Raw genomic sequence first — 19,548 nt, 5'->3', positions numbered from 1 at the left:
CCATCATTAAATAATGGGTTATGTTTATCACTGTTTTGATGATGCCTGCGAGACTTAAGAAATGGTAGGATTGCTATAAGTCAAAGGGCTGAACACATTACAAGACCAGTTTTCTGAAGACAAGGTACCATTGTTAATTTAAAAGTCATGATTTTCTGTGGTCAACTCAAACATGCCAGCGATCCAGATTCATGTGCAGGATTTGGTCTTTAGTGTTAATAAGTCTGTTTTCAAAACTTCTAGCTTTTTCCTTGATTTCTGTGTGTTCTCACGAACACTATCAAGGCTTTTGTTTATTTTCTTAGTTTACTGGCACATCTAATATCTGGACCGGAGCTTTATCAGATATTTTACTACCAAAATTTCCTCCCACCCACCCAACAGGTAGATTTCATCAGAGATGAATTCAGCAAAAGTTCAACACCCTTTTTGTGAATTTAGTGCTGAGTACAGCGAGACACTCAAAAGAATTTACAATCTAAAGTTCTCAGGGAGAGAAATACACACATTGTACTAGAAACAAGAGACAGTTACAAAATAACATCAAGACAAGTATGCAGGCAGTGAGCAAGGGATAATATACTCCAGTAGAACTTTAAGTAGTCAGGAGCACAAGCTTAGCATTGATGCAGCGACTCCTAATTCTGAATAAGAGGTTCTAACATTTTAGTGCATTGACTTACATAAGACTACAGTTTAGCTTGAAACAGAATTGCAGAGTTGGACCCCAGGGATCTTGAAAAAAACTTTTAAATGCCCTGGAAACATACTGGTTTGTCTCTACTTAAACCTTTGCTTTCAGTAGAACGACCAAAACAAACCAAAAAAAGAATTGAGGAACCTCTGCTATTTTGAAGACTGCAAAAGCAAAGGGGATTTCTTTCCTTTTTTTGAGACAGTGTTTTGCAAGATATCAACAGGGGCACGTTTGTCAAGATAATTTGAAAGTAACTTCAAGTGAATTCGCCTTTAAAAAGTCCCATTGAAACCGCAATTCAGAATGTTTTTGTTCTCAAGAGACAACACGATAGAACTTTTAACCTTAAAATGAATCCCAAATAGATATTTCCTACTACGGGTACTTGATGAGTGAGCGGTTTCCTAGCTTTGGTCTTTCATCCGGAGAGTGTGTGTTGGAGTGCAAACGTGCTCTGGGTGTGTGTTGAGGTGCAAGCTTGCCGTGTGCGTCCTGGGGTGCAAAGGTGCTCTTGGTGTGTGTTGGGGTGCAGACGTGCTCTGGGTGTGTGTTGAAGTGCAAGCTTGCCGTGTGCGTCCTGGGGTGCAAACGTGCTCTGGGTGTGTGTTGAGATGCAAACTTGCCGTGTGCGCGCTGGGGTGAAACGTGCTTCGCACGCAGGCGAAGAGCGGGCAGCGGGTCCGCACGCCGCGGGTGGGGATGGCTCGTACCGCGTCTGCAAGGACGAAGACACCAGCCCTCCCGCCGGCAGGAGAGCGCGCCTCCCCCAGAGGCCTCCGCCCTCGCCCTCTGCCCTGACCACCGCCGCTTCCTGACCGCCTCTTCCGGGGCGGGCGGGCCGGGGCCGAGTCTTCTTCCGGAATGGGCGGGGCCGAACCCTCTTCCGGGTGGGCGTGGCCTCGCTGGCCCCTCCCAGCGAGGGCTTGGCGGGCTGCAGAGCCGCCCGGGCGGCCGCGAGTGACGTCCGCGGGCCGGTCATGCAGAGCTCGCGCGGGGCCCTCGTGGGCGCCCCGCTTCTCCGGGCGGCGTTGGGCCTGGGTCTGGGCCCGGGGCCGCGTCGGGCCGCGTCGGAGGCGCACGGGCAGGGCTGGCTGCAGCCTGCCGGCTACGACACGGGGGTCAAGGTGTACAACAGCCGCACCCGGAGGAAGGACCCCTTGATCGTGGGCAGCGCGGACGCCACCTCCTGGTAGTCCCCGGGGATGGGGGGCGTGCTGGGGGAGGTGGGGCGAGAAGGACTGTCGCCGAGCGTTTTCCAGGACGCGGCGCTGTTGAAAGCAGGGTTGGTTTCTCAGGCGGAAAAGCACTTAGTAAGTAATAAAATACATTGGAGCCACCTTTAAAGACGCTGTAGGTTAGTCGCAGTGAATTCACAGGGTTTGGCTGTGAATTAAGCTATTCAAGTTCTAGAACCCCGGCTATGCATTCTCCAAAAGTGGTTACTTAAACGAAAGACATGGTTGTATGATAATCAGAGCAGAATGTGGTGTCCTTTCTTGCAATATGTTTCACGTGGATTTTAACTTTGTTCCTAGGTATAGCTGTGGACCAACTGTCTACGATCATGCACACCTTGGCCATGCTTGGTGAGTTTCCTGAATTTGAATTCTCACACTTCAAGGAACCACTTATTTTGAAAAGAAAGAGCCTTTTGCAGGTTTTTTCCATCTCTCAAGTGACAACTTGAGAATGCTGAATAATGACTGTATTCCAGGTATTGTGGGAAGCGTGTGTGTTACAGTCTCAGTTGGTTCTTGTAGCAGTTCTAAGCACTTAGACCCATTTCACGGGTGAGGAAACTCAGGGAGGCAGTGAGAAGCAGTGCAAAGTGACCTGTTTTGGAATTAGGTGTTTCTTGGTGGGTTTAGCAAGATGAGGCCCTTGCAGGGGCCCTGGAGTCAGCTGGTCAGGAGTTATTTCTGGCCCCCACCTTTTATTTACTGCCCAACGTTGGACAAGCCCCTTTATTGCTTCCGGTAGTGGTTTCTTCATCTTTGAGTTGGGGATGATATACCCATCTTTTTGAGTCTTCTCAGTTTTATGAAATAATGCGCTTGAAGTCCTGCTTCGCACAGTGCCTAAAGCGTGCCGTGTGGTGAGGCCTCCACGTTGTTGAGGATAAGGGACATGCCTGAGGTCCCACGTTTAGGACGGCTGGAGCTGGGGTGGAGCCTGCTATGGCCGACTGCCAGCTGCTTGCTCTCTCAGCCTCCTAACCATGAGCCCCACTGCCTCATATGTTTGTCAAAATTACCACTCTTCCTGATATTTTGTGTGTTCTCTTGTACATCTTTTAAACTTGTTATTCTTCAGACCAGCCTAAAAGTAAAAAGCTACCTTTACTCAGTACACTTTTTACAAAATTATGTATCACCTGGCAAGGTCCAAACATTTCTTGTGTTTTGTTAGAACAAAATAAGTGGTCTAGGAATCATTTTTTTTCATTTTGGGCTAACCTACCATTAACTATAAAAAGCCTTTTATTATAAAATTATAAAAATGACCTCTTTATTGATGTATAAACTATGTTGGGGAAATATTAAAAACAAAAATCCCTCCACTTGGAAAACCTTTCCACAAAGGCAGAAGAGAAAACAATTTTGTTATTGAATGAGTATTAAGTCAGAATGGGATGCAGTCACAGGCAACCCACTAAAAGGATTGCAAAGACGGAAAGAAATCCCGCTCTTCTGCAGAGCTAAGTGGATACAGCTCTCTAGTTGAGGCAGGTTGGCAGTTTGGAGTCAGGTGACAGGTCCGGCCCATCTCCCGTCACAGAGCATTGCCTTCCCCGTGACTTGAGGGAGATGGCTCCCAGGTCCTTGACACTTCGCTGAGTTGGGAGAATGATGAGAGAGGCTTATTTAGCCGTTAAAAACATTTACACACATTTTAAAAGGACTGAGGAAATTCAGAAAGAAAGGGGGAGTGAGGGAGAGTCTGCTCCCTTATTTTCAGCCAGGAGAATCAGGCCTCTCAGTTACAGTTCGTATTTGCCCTTACAAATCCAGAAAAGACCATGTCAGTGGCCATGCTGTGGTGGCGACCGGCATGCAAAATAGAGGAAGATTGGCACAGATGTCAGCTCAAGGACGATCTTCCTCAGCAGAAACAAAACAAAACAAATACAGAAAAGAATACAGATCATATGTGTCCAGTTGGTCTCAGAAAGAGAAACAGCATGTTACCGACACCCCAAAGCCTCCTCTGGGTCCCCCTTCATCACTCCCTGCCCCAGCCCCCCACTCGAGGAGAGCATCTCTGGAGGTCTTGGTGGTGAGAGAAACCCATTCCTCAAGAAGAGTCATTCAGTTCACGATGCCCCTGCGAGGTAGACACGCTGCGTACCACAAGATTTCTGAAGCAGGTGTGAGGTCTCGGGGCAGGGATGGTCGGGCGTGGCTCCACTGCCCTTAAGGCAAGGTCCAGTATCCTCAGGACATCTCCGTGGTCCTGACAGTCTGTCCCTGCTTACTCTTCAGGCTCATGGCCTCCTGCCCCCACCCCGCTTCCCTCCCAGGTAGCCGCACCAGCCTCTATTGTAAAAAGACATATACTTCCAGACACGGATAGCACTTGCTGTGTGCCAGGCACTGTTCTCAGTGCTTTACCAACACCAGCCAGTGTCATGCTCCTAACAATGCCAGGTGGAGGTGCTATCATCCCCAAGTTACAGATGGGGACACTGCACTGCCGAGGGCTGATGGAACCCGCCCCAGGTCCCACAGCTGGGAAGTGATAGACGAGGCAGCTGGGCCAAGCCGGGCCTGCACCTGGGCTTCCGAGGTGCCACTTCCACGTCTTGGGGCCTTGCAGCCCTTGAGCCCGTCTGGGCCAAGCGTGACTTTACTCTTGTTTTCACTTTAAGTTCCTGATAACTTTTTCTCTTAAATCTCATTTCTCATAGAGTCTCAAGATGAATGAAGGGCATAATGATAATAATGGTAATAATAGCCCGTGCTCGCTGGAAAGTGTGCTGCACAGACACTGAGATCACATCCAGTAACCCTGTGGGACAGCGGAATTTTGCCCAGTTTATCAATGAGCAGCCTGAGACCTGAAAAGGTTAAATATCTTGACAAGGAGTTTCAGGGGTCGTTTCATTACTAGAAGGGAGATTTGGGCTCAGCTGTGTTTGGAGTGGGTGAGTGTGGGAGGTTCAAGGAGTTCAATAATGAGGCTCGTTTTCAAGGGAAAGTGACTTTATGAAGTCAGATTCAGAGCGGCTGTATGATGACAGAGATAAGTATGAGATTAGCTGACCTGCATTTGTAAGGTTGCTCTTATGGGAAACCAGGTTCTTGAGATCTTAATGGTTCTACAAGTCTAAGTTAGCCCGGTGTGGTCTGTCAGTGAGCTGGGTTTTAATATTCCACAATGTGGACACGCTTCTGAGGGGTCTTCTCAGACAGTTCTCATAGGATGCACTTCTCTTGATTTGTTGTTGTTCCCCTTTATTTCGTCCTAGTGAAACATTACAGTTATTCTAGAACATGAGCAAGAACAGTAAAAGTTGTCAGTATTTTAACTGCTCAGTAAGACCGCATTACGAGTGAATTTTTGTACAATTAAATGATGAAAACGCACTTAACAGCTCTAAGATTAAAAATGCTAATATCGTGTCCTGAAATTGAGGCAATACCCTTGCCAGTTTCTTGAGAGGACCAGTGTGGGCCAGTCAGTAAAAGCTAGCTGCCCTCGAGCTATCAGTTGTATCACACACTTGTAGTTAGGCAGCAGCTGTTAAAATGTAACGCACTCTTTTTTTTTTCTTTTTAAAGATTGGCACCTGAGCTAACATCTGTTGCCAGTCTTCTTGTTTTTTTCTTTATTCTTCTCCCCAAAGCCCCCCAGTACATAGTTGTATATTCTAGTTGTAGGTCCTTCTGGTTGTGGCATGTGGGATGCTGCCTTAGTGTGGCCTGATGAGCGGTGCCATGTCCGTGCCCAGATCCTACCTGGTGAAACCCTGGGCCCCTGAAGCGGAGCGTAGCATGCTCTTTTTTAAAGACCACAATGATGACATGCTGTGTTAAAGATGCCCTAATGTATTTTTTTTCTTTCAGTTCCTATGTTAGATTTGATATAATTCGAAGGATCCTAACCAGGGTTTTTGGCTGCAACATCATCATGGTGATGGGAATTACAGACGTGGATGACAAAATAATCAGAAGAGCCCGTGAGGTAAGGTAGACGATTACGTGGATTGATGGCCTGACTGATGTGTATGCTGACCCCGAGGTGACGGTGGTTCTTATTTGTGTGTCTCAGTACTTAGGGTCCCCGCACGGCCCAATGAGTATATTCTAACAGGTTATCAGAGGAATCTGTTTGTCCTGGTAAAGGAAGTTAAGATCTACTTAATTCTGGTCACCGAAGCCTTTAAAGAGTCATCCCGCTCTGTGGTGGCATCCTGGCTTGCATCCGTAATCCCTGCCCTGGCCCCTCAGCCTCCGAGGTAAACACACACCTCACTCCCTCTTTACAGAGAGGGGTGAAAGGCCACCTTTGGGCTGAGGAAATTTGGCTCCTATGAGGTTTCATTTTCTCACTTTTTAATTTAATTTTTAATTGAAGCATAATTGACATACAGTATTCCATTAGTTTCAGGTGTACAACATAGTGATTTGATGTTTTCATACATTACGAAATGATCATCACATTGAGTCTAGCTACCGTTGTCACCATACAATGTCATTACAGTAGTATTGACTGTCTTCCCTATGCTGCATTAAACCCCTGTGATTTATTTACTTTAAAACTGGAAGTTTGTACCTCTGGATCCCTTCTCCTGTTTCGCCCACCCCTCACGCCTTCCCCTCTGGTGACCACCACTTTGTTCTCTGTATGTATGAATCTGTTTCTGTATCGTTTTGTTTGTTCGTTTGTTTTTTAGATTTCCGCATATAAGTCAGATGATACCGCATTTGTCTTTCTCTGACTTATTTCACTTGGCATAATACCCTCTAGGTCCCTCCACCTTGTTGAAAATGGCAAGATTTTATTCTTTTTAATGGCTGAGTAGTATTCCATTGTGTATATATACTGTATCTTCTTTCTCCATTCATCTGTCAATGGACCCTTATGTGCTTCCATATTTTGGCTATTGTAAATAATGCTGCAGTGAACATGGGGATGCGTATATCTCTTCAAATTAGTGTTTTTGTTTTCTTCCAATAAATACCCAGAAGTGAAATTGTTGGATTGTATAGTACCTTCATTTTTAATATTTTAAGAAACCTCCATACTGTTTTCCATAGTTGCTGCATCCATTTACATTCCCACCAACAGTACGTGAAGGTTCCCTTTTCTCCACATCTTTGCCAACACTTATTATCTCTTTTTGATAATAGTTAGTCTGACAGGTGTGAGGTGATATCTCGCTGTGGTTTTGATTTACATTTCCCTGAGGAAATGATTAGTGATTAGTGGTGTTGAGCATCTTTTCGTGTACCTGTTGGCCATCTGTATGTCTTTGGAAAAATGTGTTCAGGTCCTCTGCCCACTTTTTAATCCAATTGTTTGTAGTTTTATTGTTGAGTTGTATGACTTCTTTATATATTTTGGAAATCAACTCCTTATCCGATATATCATTTGCAAGTGTCTTCTCCCATTTGTAGGTTGCCTTTTTGTTTTGTTGATGGTTTCCTTCACTGTGCAAAAGCTTTTTAGTTTGATGTAGTCCCATTTGTTTAGTTTTGCTTTTGTTGCCTTTGCCTGAGGAGAGAGATCCAAAGAAACATTGCTAAGAGTGACATCAGAGAGCTTCCTGCCTGTGTTTTCTTCTAGGAGTTTTATGGTTTCAGGTCTCTCATTTAAGTCTTTAATCCATTTGAGTCAACTTTTGTGTGCGATGTAAGATGGTGGTCTGGTTTCATTCTTTTGCATGTGGCTGTCTGGTTTTCCCAACAGCATTTATTGAAGAGACTGTCTTTTCCCCACGTTCTTGCCTCCTCTCTCATAGATTAATTGACTATACCTGCATGGGTTTGTTTCTCGGCTCTGTGTTCTGCTCCATTGATCTGTGTGTTTGTTTTTGTGCCAGTACCATTCTGTTTTGATTGCTATAGCTTTGCAGTATAGTTTGAAATCAGGGAGCGTGATACCTCCAGCTTTGTTCTTTCTTCAGATTGCTTTGGCTATTCGGGCTCTCTTGTGGTTCTATATAAATGTGAGAATTATTTGTTCTAGTTCTGTAATTTTCTCATTTGTTAAGTGAACAGAGTACTTTGCTTATTTCTCATGTGGCATTTAGAGGAAGTTTTGGGGGAAAATCCTAACTGAGGGCTTAAATTAAATATTATAGTTATTTTTTAAAAACTCTACTTTCGAAGGTTCACCTCTTCTGCCTTTTATAATTAGCAACCTTAACCATTATCTCTAAAGATCTAGAAATGACTGTTAAGTTATCTAATTTACAGAAAAACCTGTGTTGGATGCTTTACATTCCTGTAATTTTAAAAAATATATGTACATGTGTATGGTACTTTTTTAGAAAACTAATTTAGACTTTTTGTTTTATAGTCTGCTTTTTCCACTAACTATATTTTGAGTGATTTTTGATGTCCTTAAATATTCTTGAACATTTTAAAATAGCCTTATAACGTTCCATCACATTGCATATCATAATTTACCATCCTTATTTTTGGACTCTTCAATTACTTCCATATTCTGCTATTTTCTCTCAAATTTATTTCGTAGAAACCTCATCTTCCTATTTTCTACCAATTTGCCTTTTTTTTTCCCCCAAGGAAGATTAGCCCTGAGCTAACATCTGCCACAAATCCTCCTCTTTTTGCTAAGGAAGATTGGCCCTGAATTAACGTCTCTGCCCATCTTCCTCCATTCTCTGTGTGGGACACCTGCCATAGCATGGCTTGATAAGCGGTGTGCAGGTCCACACCGGGGACCCGAACTGGCAAACCCGGGGCCACTGACGCGGAGTGCGCGAACTTGACCACTGTGCCACCGGGCAGCCCCGTTTTACCAGTTTGCCTTTTTAATAACCAGATGGCCTCCCACCATGGCGGGGTCAGCAGTCCTCCTGCATCTCCCTGTCATTGGCTGTTCCTGTTTCCAGCTGTTCAAAAGAGTGCTGCTATGAATCTCTCTCTTTTTTTTAACTTAAATGTTTTTCCCAAAGTGGAATTACTAGGTTACAGGATGGACAGTTTATGTGTCAAGTTTTTCACTCTTCTTGGAGTCAGGTCACTTTAGAGAGGTTGCCAGCAGTGCTGAAAATCCATTCCAACTCTAAACCTATTTCCTCACGTCCATGCATGGTGGGGTTTCCCATTTTAGTTTCGTTTGGGTAGTTTAGTCAGCGTGTCGTATTCCCTCTCCAGACTCAGCTTCCATTTCCAGAACTGGCCCTGGGCATGCACTCAACCGTCTGGGTCAGGCCCACGCCTGGCTTTGTGGGAACATGAGGAAGACAGTTCTGGCCCTGCTGAGCTTGTGTCGGTGAGGCAGACGGGCCCACAGACAGATGCCCCATGTGACGTGGTGTATTTTCTAAGCCAAGACAGGGGAATGCAAAGAACATCCTCCAGCCTCCCTCGGATTCGGAAATGGCTTCCTGGAGGAGGTTAGCCACACAGAGTCTTAAGCGTTAGGAAGGGATTGACACGTGCAGAGCAGGAGCAGTAAGGACCTTCCAGGCAGAGGGAAGGGCATGAAGAGAGGCGGAGAAGGGGCGTGCAGGAGACAGTGCTCTGCGCGGGAACAATCAGTCCATCCGTGGAGCGTCTGGGAGTTGGCGGGTGAAGCTGGAGAAGAAGTGGGGTGCCCTGGGCCTGCGTGACCCAGTGAGGACTTGGACTTTGTTCCTTAGGCTCACAGAACGTTCTAGCCCAGGATCGCTTGGTCCAATGGAAGCAGCTCACTCTAGGGGTGGGAAGGACATGACTAGAGACCAGAGCCCACTGGGAGGGGTCCCTGGGAGCCACGCATCAAGAGAGGGGGCGTAGAAGAGGGCAGACCTCGTGAGGAGAAAGAGAGTGAGTTTGAGCTACCTAAAGAAACCCGAACCAGTGTGGCTGTGGGAGTCTGAACTCAGTGAGCTCAGGGCTGTGGTACCGTAAAAAATATGTATTTGGTCTTTGTGCCCCGTTCCCGGCACATATCTCCTAAAACCCAGGGCATCTCTGGAGTGATGGTGTCGTCTGTGTTAATGAGCTGACTGGTGGCTGAGCCCTTAGACAGCTCCAGAATGGAGGCTGGTGCCAGGGAGGAGCAGCTGTGAATAGCGCTTTCTCTATTTCTCTATAAATAGGAACTTTCTCTTGCACCCGTCCTTCCACCCCTACCTCCTGGGAGGGGAGAGAGGCCTGAGAAGAGTTGGTCACCAGTGGCCAGTGATTGAGTCAACCTTCCCATGTGTGAAACCTCCACAAAAACCCGCACAACGACAGTGCTCAAGAGCTTCTGGGCTCGTGAACACGGTGAGGTACTGGGAAGGTGGCGCACCAGAGGGCATCGGGGCTCCACCCGGTCCCCACACCTCGCCCTGTGCGCTTGTCCATCTGGCTGTGCCTGAGTTGTGTCCTTTGTAATAAACTAGTGATAGGAAGTGGAATGCTTTCCTGAGTTCTGTGATGCATTCTATCAAACCCCCAGATTTGTAGTCAGTGGGCAGCAGTGTGGGTGGCCTGGGGATCCCATTGTGGCTGGCGTTTGAAGTGGGGCAGTCTTGTGGAACTGAGCCCTTAACTTGTGGAACTTGTAGGGTCTGCCCCAAGCCGGGGAGTTAGTGTCAGAATAGGAGTGAATCGCAGGTCACCAGCTGGAGCTGCAGAATTGGAGGAGTGGTTGGTGTTGGAAAGGACACCACACATTTGGTGTCAGAAAGAAGACACTGTGGGGCTGGAAATGCAGATTGGGCAGTGTTGGCATTTGGGGCTCCTCACCCCGTCCCTGGTTCTCTGTGACAGTGGAGTCCAGGCCCTCGTCAGCATCCATTTCTGCCCCATGTCCAAACCCCCTGCCTGTGTTTGGCATCTCTGGGGTCAGGTGTCCCCTGGTCCAGCCGCCTGAGACCCTGGAGGTGATGTCTTGCAGTGCCGACGTGGCCGTAGGAGCCATCCCTGTGTCAGGGGCCCTGAGGAAGGGGCAGAGTCCTGCGGGAGCAGAAGGGGAGCAGTGCCGGGAGCGGGAGGCCTGCCTCTGCCTCTGCCGTGGCTGAGCCCACGGCCCTGCCTGGTGGAGCGGTGTCCCCCGACCCGAGGAGGGGGGCCTGCGAGTGCACGCGTTTGCCCAGGACTGTCTGACTGGAGTCTGTGCTAACCGGTCACCGGGCCGCCAGGCCTTGGATCCTGGAGTGAAGTTTTTGAGCAAACGTGATGAAGAAAGTCGGGTCCTATAATCCACGGTGAGGACAGACCGGGGGGCAGAGGGGAGCATGGAGGTGCAGTGTCCCCTGGAGTCTGTCGGGATAATCCAGGCGGGAGCCGAAGCCACGGTCCAGGGGCAGTCGCTGGGCAGGTCTGTCCCGGGGATTCTGCGCAGGAAGGCAGGCGGAACCCGACCTCACTGGCTGGCTTAGGATGGAAAGGACGAAAGAAGCGTGATCTCTAGTATTAGGAGACCCCGTAGTTTGCAGTAGCGCTGCAGCAGAGGTGGCCTTGGGAGCTGCAGGTTGGTTCAGAAGGCAGGTGACCGGGTCCGTCTGTCGTCACACTCGGCTGGAGCCCGCGGCAGTGCAGGCGTGTCCCTGCGCCTGGTGAACTGGGGTCCACGGTGGAGCTGCACCGTGGGAGGTGGATGTGTCAACCCGAAAGTCGTGGCAGCTGGGCTGGTGGGAGGCCGGAAGCTGGATGGGCTCCAGAGGAGTCTGGGGGGAGGAGATGAGCAAGCGAGGAGTGGGAGAGACGGGGAGACCGTGGGGGCTGGGTGGGGAGGGTGGGCGGAGAGCCAGGACTCCCAGAGGCGGGGGGGGGGGGGGGCGGGGGGGGGCAGAAATGCAGGGAGGATGAGTTTATTTAGGGGGTTTCACAAGTACCACAAGGAGGCACTGGTTGTTGCTTTTTACAAACTTTAGAATATGAGAAGGTTGGCACAGTTGGTTTAAAAAACCTAAATGTAGAGAAGTTTTAATTTTTGACACTTGACAATTTCCATACTTATTACACAGCAAGACGCTAATATGGCATTGAACAGTTTTTTCTCAAAATAGTGTCTTCAAGACAATGGACCATGTATCTGAAACACAGTTATGAAAACACCTATTGTTTAGGATCTAGCAAAAGGCTGTTCTTTTTATCTAATGCAAGCTTTTTAATGACAGCAATATCTTTCATGCCACCTGCTCCCCCACTTGTTTTTAAAATATTTTAAATTATAATATTGCAGCTTTCTGAATCACTCTCTTGACTTTAAATTTTGGCACAGTTTTATAGTTTGTCAGGGATAAAAACCACAGGAGGATTTCCAGGGTGAGAATTAAAGGAGGTGTGGTATATTTGCACAGTTACATCTTGTGTTAAGAAAAATCAGAATAGGGGCCGGCCCAGTGGTGTAGTGGTTAAGTTCGCATACTCCGCTTTGGCAGCCCTGGGTTCACAGGTTCGGATCCCAGGCACAGACCTACACACCGCTCATCAAGCCACACTGTAGCGGTGTCCCACATACAAAATAGAGGAAGATGGGCAACAGTTGTTAGCTCAGGGCCAATCTTCCTCACCAAAAATAAAGGAAAATCAGAATACATGTGTCAGAGTGATTCAAACCAAAGTTACTCTTTTTGTGTTTTGGGACTCTGCCTACGTTGCCATTCTTCCCGGAAAGAAGACTGGACACTTAGTCTGAGTGCTGAGGGCCCAACCGGTGGGGTCCCGGCCAGGGAGAGAGCTGACTTGAAGTGGTTTTTGATAATACGGGAGAGCTAGACAGTAATCTGAAGTAACAAGGACTGAGACCCCAGTTCAGCAGCTACCTCCTGTAGTTTATTTCAGAGAGAGAGAGAGAGAGAGAGAACGCAGTACTATCCCATTATGTGGTATGAACAGTTGCTTAAAATTAAATTTAAAGTTTTTCTTAGAGAATGTGATTCCTCCTGCCCCCAATGCCAGCATGGGTGGTATTGCACTCACGGTTCTCTGTCACTCCTGAGCATTTCTGAATCCCGTCCTCTAGGGCTGTGCCAGCCACATGTGGAACAGGGGGGCAGCGTTACACTTGATGAGCCACTGAAGAGGGAGAGTGTGTGTCCATATTATTCCCCCCTTTCAGAGCTAGGCAACTGAATCTGAAGTTCACATGGACAGAAAAAAAGCAAGAATAGTCAGGAAAAGTCTGTAAAAGAAGAGTATTGAGGAGGGAGTAGCCCCATTAAATATTAGAACATATTTAAAAGCTATAGAAGACTTTTTGTTTTCATACGTTCTTTTCTCTTTCTGCACAGCTTTGTGGAGGTAGAACAGACCCACGGTACAGTGCATAGTGCACACCCGCTGTACAGCGTGGGAGAAATTGCACAGCTGTGAACCTGTCACCAGCATCGAGATGGTGACCATCTCCATCCATTGCCCCAGAAGTTTCCCTTGCCCCTTGTCAACCCCCCTGCCGCCCTGTCCCTGAACCCGTGCCGGTCTGCTTTCTGTTCCTGTGAAGTCTAGAAATTAAACCTTGTTGTACAGATGCCTGATAGATGGATAATGGAACACACAGAAAGTCCAGAAATAGAGACAACAAATAAGGAAATTTGCTTTATGATAAAGATGGGATTTCAAATCAATGAAGAACAGAGGAATTATTCAGTAAAAAGTGCTGACAGTTGGGTAACCATCTGGGGAAAAAATATATCACAGTTAGAGATATGCCTCACAGCCAGATTTGAGGCAGATTCAGAGATTTAACATAAAAGAAATGGCACCACAAATTACTAAAGGAACTTTAGGGTACTTTTTATAGCCTCTTATTAGGGAAGGCTTTTCTACGTTTGTTTCCAAACCCAGAAGCCATTTATGGGAAAAGATCGAGAAATATAAAAGATTGCTAAATATAAAAATGAAATTTTCTACATGCCATAAAATAACCATAAAGTTGAAAGACTGTGGAAAAAAATTGAAATCCATATCAGAGATAAAATAGTTAATTTCTTTTGTATAAAAATAACTTCCTGCAAATCAGTAAGAAAAGACCTACAACTCAATAGAAAAATGGGTCTGGGTAATTACAGATCATTTAATACAAAAGGTTCCTAAACATGTGAGCTGTTTATGCTCATTCAAAATAAGAGAAGTACAAGTTAAAATGACAGCAAGAAAGCATTTTTAGCCGTCATGTTGACAAAGTCTGGTGATGGTACGGGAGATGTGCGTGGCACGCACTGCCGGTCAGGCTCCAGTCGGGACACCTTCCTCGGGAGCAGTGGGCGGTAAGTAGCCAGCAAAGGACACGAGCAAGTCCTCTGACCAGCGGTTTCACGTCTCGGTCTGAGCTTAGAAATGTGTGAAGTGACGTGTGTGCGGTTTGTGTAACAACAAAAGATGAGAAAGTACTTGGAGAGGACCAGTGAATACATGGTGCGTCTGCAGATGGGATGCAGACAGCCTTGAAAGGACGGTGGCAGCTCGGCGTGCATGGCGCACATGCAGGTCTGGGTGCTGGTCTTAGCAAGGGGAGCCAGCTGCAGGCCATGTGTGCTAGTTGCTCCGTTTCAGGAAGAGGATGCAGATACACGTATGACCGTACTCCTGAGACGGCCGGTGACGGTGTTGCCTTCTGGGAGCGAAACCGGCCCTGGGCACCCCTTTATGTATTCGAGTTCCCTGGGAGTGCATCACCTGTGCAGAAAATTAAACTTAAAGATAAATAAATACAGGCAATTGCTGATCTTTAGCTCCAAAATTGAATAGTATTTGAAACTTCTGAAGCGGCTAGATGACACTGAATTTTTAGGCTTTTTGTTTGGTTGGCTTTTGTCCTCTGGATAATGGTAGGTTAACTGACTTCTTTTTAGGAGGCCTGCTCTGCCACAGGGTGGCACCGAGGGAAAGGACTGATGTGTACCCATCTCCAGCCATGCCTGGGTGCAGGTGCCTGGTCCTTTAACGGTGATGTCAACGTAGAATTTTACATTCCCGGAGGTGCCTCGCCCGTGCGCCTGGAATCCTCGTAGCAGTCTCAGAGATTGTTAGGTGGGACTGTGTCCTTGTGCCGGGAACCCTAAGGCACAGAGGCGTATTGTCTTGCCCCAGACCACAGAGCCAGAAAGACGGTGGGGCAGCAACGCTCCCTTCACCGGGTTTGTGTCTTCGGTTAACGTTCGTTGGTCGAGGTTCTGGGGTGATTGCCGCCTTAGGGCCCCAGATGGGAAGCAGGTGGGCTTCAGGACGACGAGGTTTGAGGGGGCGTTTCACTTGAGAAAGTTCCTTCATACTCCCGAGCTGGAATTTCTTCGCCTTAAGGTGGGGAGCCCTGTTCCCTGGGCTGGGGAGGAGCGGGGTAGGGCGCCCAGCACGGGGCAGGTGCTGCAGATGCTGTCGCGTTCCAGCGGCTCACGGCTCACTTCGCAGGCTCAGCAGCAATGAAGCTGGTGCAACCTCATAATGTCATGCTTCTGTCCATGGACTGTTTTCCACTGAAAAGTAAGAAATCCTTTGGGGAGCCTAGTCTTGTGTGCCAGCCCCTCTGAGAGCCTGCAGGTCCCTACCCCCAAGGCCTGTGCTCAGAATGCAGTGTCCATTTCCGGGGGTTTTGCCTGCCCCTAGGAGCCCAGCCACCGCCCCTTTGGATTGAGCACCCATCACAGTCCCTATTTTGAGGTGCTATGTTGCTTTCTTAGGGATTTCCTCTTTAATGTATTTTTGGCTTGTTTTCTTTTGCCCCCTGAGGGCTGAGGGATAAGACGGGAGCTCCTAGTTCTGGTCGTTATGTAGCATAGACTGACCTGGCTGGCCCTTGTCCCAGAAGAGTGGAAGCTCTTTTGTATGTTTTTTGTTTTTGTTTTGAGTTGTGTGGTGGAAATCATGATATTGTTTATTCCTTTTTCCTCTCTAACCAGAAAGCAGGATGAGTAAACCTTTTTGACCAGCTAAGCTACTGGCACAAGTTTGCTCCCTAAAATTAAAGGCCCCTTTGTGAGCAGGCAGCGCCGAGCCGAGGCCCAGCTCTCCCGGCTGCCCTGCGCGAGGCGGTGCAGACGGGGCGCGGGCCTCCGCCTGGTCTCTTGTGAATCCCCCAGACTCACTGCTCTGCACCCCGGTCTTTTGCAGATGAACGTGTCACCCACTTCCCTCGCCAACCTTTACGAGGAAGATTTTAAACAAGATATGGCGGCCTTGAAGGTGAATAAAGTGTCTCGCTGAGTCTTCTTGCCCCGAGCATGAGCAGCTTGAACAGTGAAGGCCGGTTGTGGCTGACCTGCGCCTTTGAACCATGGAAACAGCCCTTTCTCCTTTCTTTCTTTCAGATCCTCCCACCAACAGTGTACTTGAGGGTAACTGAAAATATTCCTCAGATAATTTCTTTCATTGAAGGAATAATCGCTAAAGGCCATGCCTACTCAACAGCAAAAGGTAGGGGTCATGTCATTACAACTGGTCTCTGGGTTGCACCGATAGGATTTTGAGGAACTGGACACATTTATGAGTTGTTGGAACGTGCCACATGCTTTACTGTCTGTCTTAATGTGATTTCTGCAGCAGAAACGTTGGGAGGTTTTCTGTGGTTATTGTGTCTCTTTGCAAAACTGTTGAGTCAGTTCTTTTAAAAAATATTTTCCGTGGTCACAGGAAGAGATGAACACCTGGACGGCGAGTCTAAGTAAAGCAAATATGGCAAAATGCTCACAGCTGTTGGATGTGGTGTGCAGGCGTTCTGGGGCATCTTCTTTCAACTATGTTGACAATTTGTCATAGGAAAAAGTGGGGGACCACGGCAGTACCTCTAAAGACCCACTCCCTCGTTAGAGCCGAGCCCTCAGACGCTCCTCTCCGCCTGTGGGCGCATCGTCTTTGGCAGACCAGTGAGAAAAGCTGCAGACATCCTGACACTTCAGCGTGCCTCTCTGAATAGAGACGTCACCCGCCGTGACCCCAGTGTCGTTGACAGACCTGAGACACTGGACAGTCCCCAGTAGCATCGCACGTCTCCTGTGCATTCATGTGAACTCAGTGTCACCCCTCCCCACATCGTAATCTGAGCAGGTCCCTCAGTCTCTGTAACCTACGCCAGTCCCCTCTTTGTTCCCCTTGTTGTGGAACAGAAGAGACTGAGCGTGCAGTCATCTTGTAGAAGGCCCCGTCCTCTGCATTTGCGTGGTGGCTTCCTTCTGGTGGAGTTTAGTTGGTTTAAGAGCTGCTGCTTGTTGTCTGGCGGCTTTGGGGAAAGACGGGCATCCTGGCGTTTCACTGCTTCTGTGATCCTGCGTTGTTTTCAGCCACGCCTCCTTTCCAGTCGTTCTTCCCAAATCGAAATCCTACCCATCCCACAAGCCTTGACCAGAGCGTCCGGCCCCCAGGAGGTTTTCTTTCTTTCCACCCATAGCTGAGAGAGAACTTTCTCAGCTTTCGTATCTTCCTGTACCATCTCGTAGCCAGTGACTTAGCTGGCTGTTAATGCATTCATGTTTTGTCAATTCTCAGACCAGAAAACCCTTCGCTTTTAGTGGATGACCTCTTGGAGTGCCCAGCCCTGGGTTGGGACGTGCAGGGTGCTGCAGCGCGTGTTGCAGGCAAGTGACAAAGTAGGAAGTCCGATGAGGGGCCATGGTTCACAGGTTTCCTGGACTGCAGGCACTTCCTCCGCGGGCCTGCCCGAGCACACAGGGTCCCTGGCAGGGGCCCCGGCAGCACGTGCTGCCCTGCCGCAGCCTCTGCCTACGGGAGGACTGGCAGTCTTTTACTCTGTCGTCTTTGCTGTATGTAGGTTTTGTTTCCAAGAAAAAGTTATTCTACAGGACTTAGTGACCGAACTGGAGGTTGCTCCGGAACATACAGGGACTGTTGTCCTGCTGTCGTGTAACTTGAAAGAGGACGTAGAACCCAGATAAACCGGCACACGTTCCTGAGGGGCTTAGAGGGCCTCACCCAAATACACTTCTGGAAGAAATGCTCTTCTTTTTATTGTTTTACTACCAGGCATTATTGTACATTTTTAATAATAACATAATTAATTCAAAATAAATTCACATTCACTCAGATGCTGTTAATTTGGACTTTGTGACACTTCCACAAAAGCTTGGTTGTAATTTGATCTGTGAACCGTTTGTGAAGAAACAATTTATTCAGCAAAATGGTAATATAAACCAAGGGGCAGGAGAATGTCTCCTCCATTAAAGGGAGCAGTTTCTTCCTCTCTTGAAAGACTTTCCAGCGGTGTGTACATTCTCTCTGATCGGAAGCAGCCCCCACAGTAGCTCCTCCGTTTCATTGGTTTATCTCGGCCCGTAGTGCGAGCCCAGTTACACACTGAGTGCAGAGGGCCCTGAGGGGGACGGGGCAGGCCCGTCAGCGGGGCTCTGTTTTCCCCCCCGCCCCCTGGTTGAGGAATGCAGATCCGGTGGCCACTCTCTGCCTTGACTGCAGCAGCCCCAGAGCAGGTGAGCGGGCTCAGGCTCCGAGAGAGCCAGCCCGGACCCCTCTGTGCCTGCCCCGCTGCTTTCCACCTTCGAGTCGGAAGTAGCCAGGGCTGGCCCTGCTCTGCGTGGCCCCGTGGCGAGGTCCTCCTGCACCCTCAGTCTGAAAACGTGGACTGTACACCCCAGGGAAGGGGCAGCTCGGGGATGCTTGAGCGCGGAGGTGTCTGTGGTCTAAGTAGGAAGATCGTCTCCAAGACGCCTGGGTTAAGAAAGGGTTTCGGCGTCGGTCAGTGTGTAACATAAAGGCCGCAGCTGGATGCAGGCCAGCGATAAGACGCCCTTTTCCTTTTTCTCGTTAAAAAGAACTGTCTCAGCATTTCACACAGAACTTAGGCCTGTGTCTTCCCCTCCACACCTGGTGTGGAGATGTCTGCTTTTGTAAAGTGGTGGTGGTGGTGTTAATTCTGGTTTAAAAATATAGGAAAGGGGCCAAATGAAGGCTAGATGCCACATTGTTTAAATTGTGATTACTTCCCAGCTATTAAGCTCGTGCAGATGCTGATATTTAGCACTGAGGAATGATGAGTTCATAATTACCTTTACAAAACAGGCAACGTCTACTTCGATCTGCAGTCCAGAGGAGACAAGTACGGCAAGCTGGTGGGTGTGGCCCCCGGCCCGGTTGGAGAGCCAGGTGGGTGGACCCTCGGCCCCCAAGTCCCCCGAGCTCAGTGGAGAGCGAGGACCCCCACTCATGCCAGATCGTTGATCACAGCCGTGCTTTAAATTTAATTTGGTTTTTTGGAATAGAGAAAACTCGTAGAGTTTAAAGTTCACACAGCGAGTTGCACCTGCTCCTAACGTCCTCCTGGTCCCCGGCTCTGCTCCAAGTCGGCATCCGCCCGTTCTCTGCTTCCTTCCAGACGTGCTCTCTGCCTGTGCCTCGTGCACGTGCATGTGTCATGTTTAACGCTCTTCTCCATCTTGCTGTTGTCATATATTAAATTCCCACAGGTGTTTTATCATACGTTAAATTCCCATATAAATGTTTCCATATATTGCGCTCCCAGTGTGTTTGAATCTATTCCTGTCCTCTCTTCGGTTCCAGTGATTGTTAGATCAAAGTCATTTTTATAGAGAAGAAATAAGTATATAGAACTAAAAGAAAAGTAATTTTAAAGGATACTATTTTTTTTTTAAAGATTTATTTTTCCTTTTTCTCCCCAAAGCCCCCTGGTACATAGTTGTATATTTTTAGTTGTGGGTCCTTCTAGTTGTGGCATATGGGATGCTGCCTCAGCATGGCTTGATGAGCGGTGCCATGTTCGCG

General features: G+C 48.1%; 1 protein-coding gene across 25 annotated transcripts in view; it reads left to right on the top strand.

Annotated features, from left to right (window-relative positions):
* CARS2 (cysteinyl-tRNA synthetase 2, mitochondrial) overlaps window positions 1–19,548 on the top strand; it is a 70,552-nt gene that overhangs the window by 2,321 nt on the left and 48,683 nt on the right. For 17 of the 25 annotated variants that reach the window (XR_011427840.1, XR_011427839.1, XR_002801121.2 and 14 more), the window contains exons 1-6: window positions 1,582–1,886; window positions 2,233–2,283; window positions 5,764–5,881; window positions 15,913–15,984; window positions 16,110–16,215; window positions 18,829–18,912. Coding sequence is in view for 21 of the 25 variants with exons in the window: in XM_070240001.1 (XP_070096102.1) it covers window positions 1,675–1,886; window positions 2,233–2,283; window positions 5,764–5,881; window positions 15,913–15,984; window positions 16,110–16,215; window positions 18,829–18,912 (643 nt within the window). In the remaining 4 variants the exon portion in view is untranslated. Of the gene's footprint in view, window positions 1–1,570; window positions 2,008–2,232; window positions 2,284–5,763; window positions 5,882–15,912; window positions 15,985–16,109; window positions 16,216–18,828; window positions 18,913–19,548 lie in introns of those variants that run through there. The other 8 variants (XM_070240004.1, XM_023621833.2, XM_070240005.1 and 5 more) reach the window with 6 other exon arrangements.

This window comes from Equus caballus, chromosome 17, assembly GCF_041296265.1.
Source record: "Equus caballus isolate H_3958 breed thoroughbred chromosome 17, TB-T2T, whole genome shotgun sequence".
Lineage (NCBI taxonomy): Eukaryota > Metazoa > Chordata > Mammalia > Perissodactyla > Equidae > Equus > Equus caballus.
This window is presented reverse-complemented; position numbering and strand designations above follow the sequence as displayed.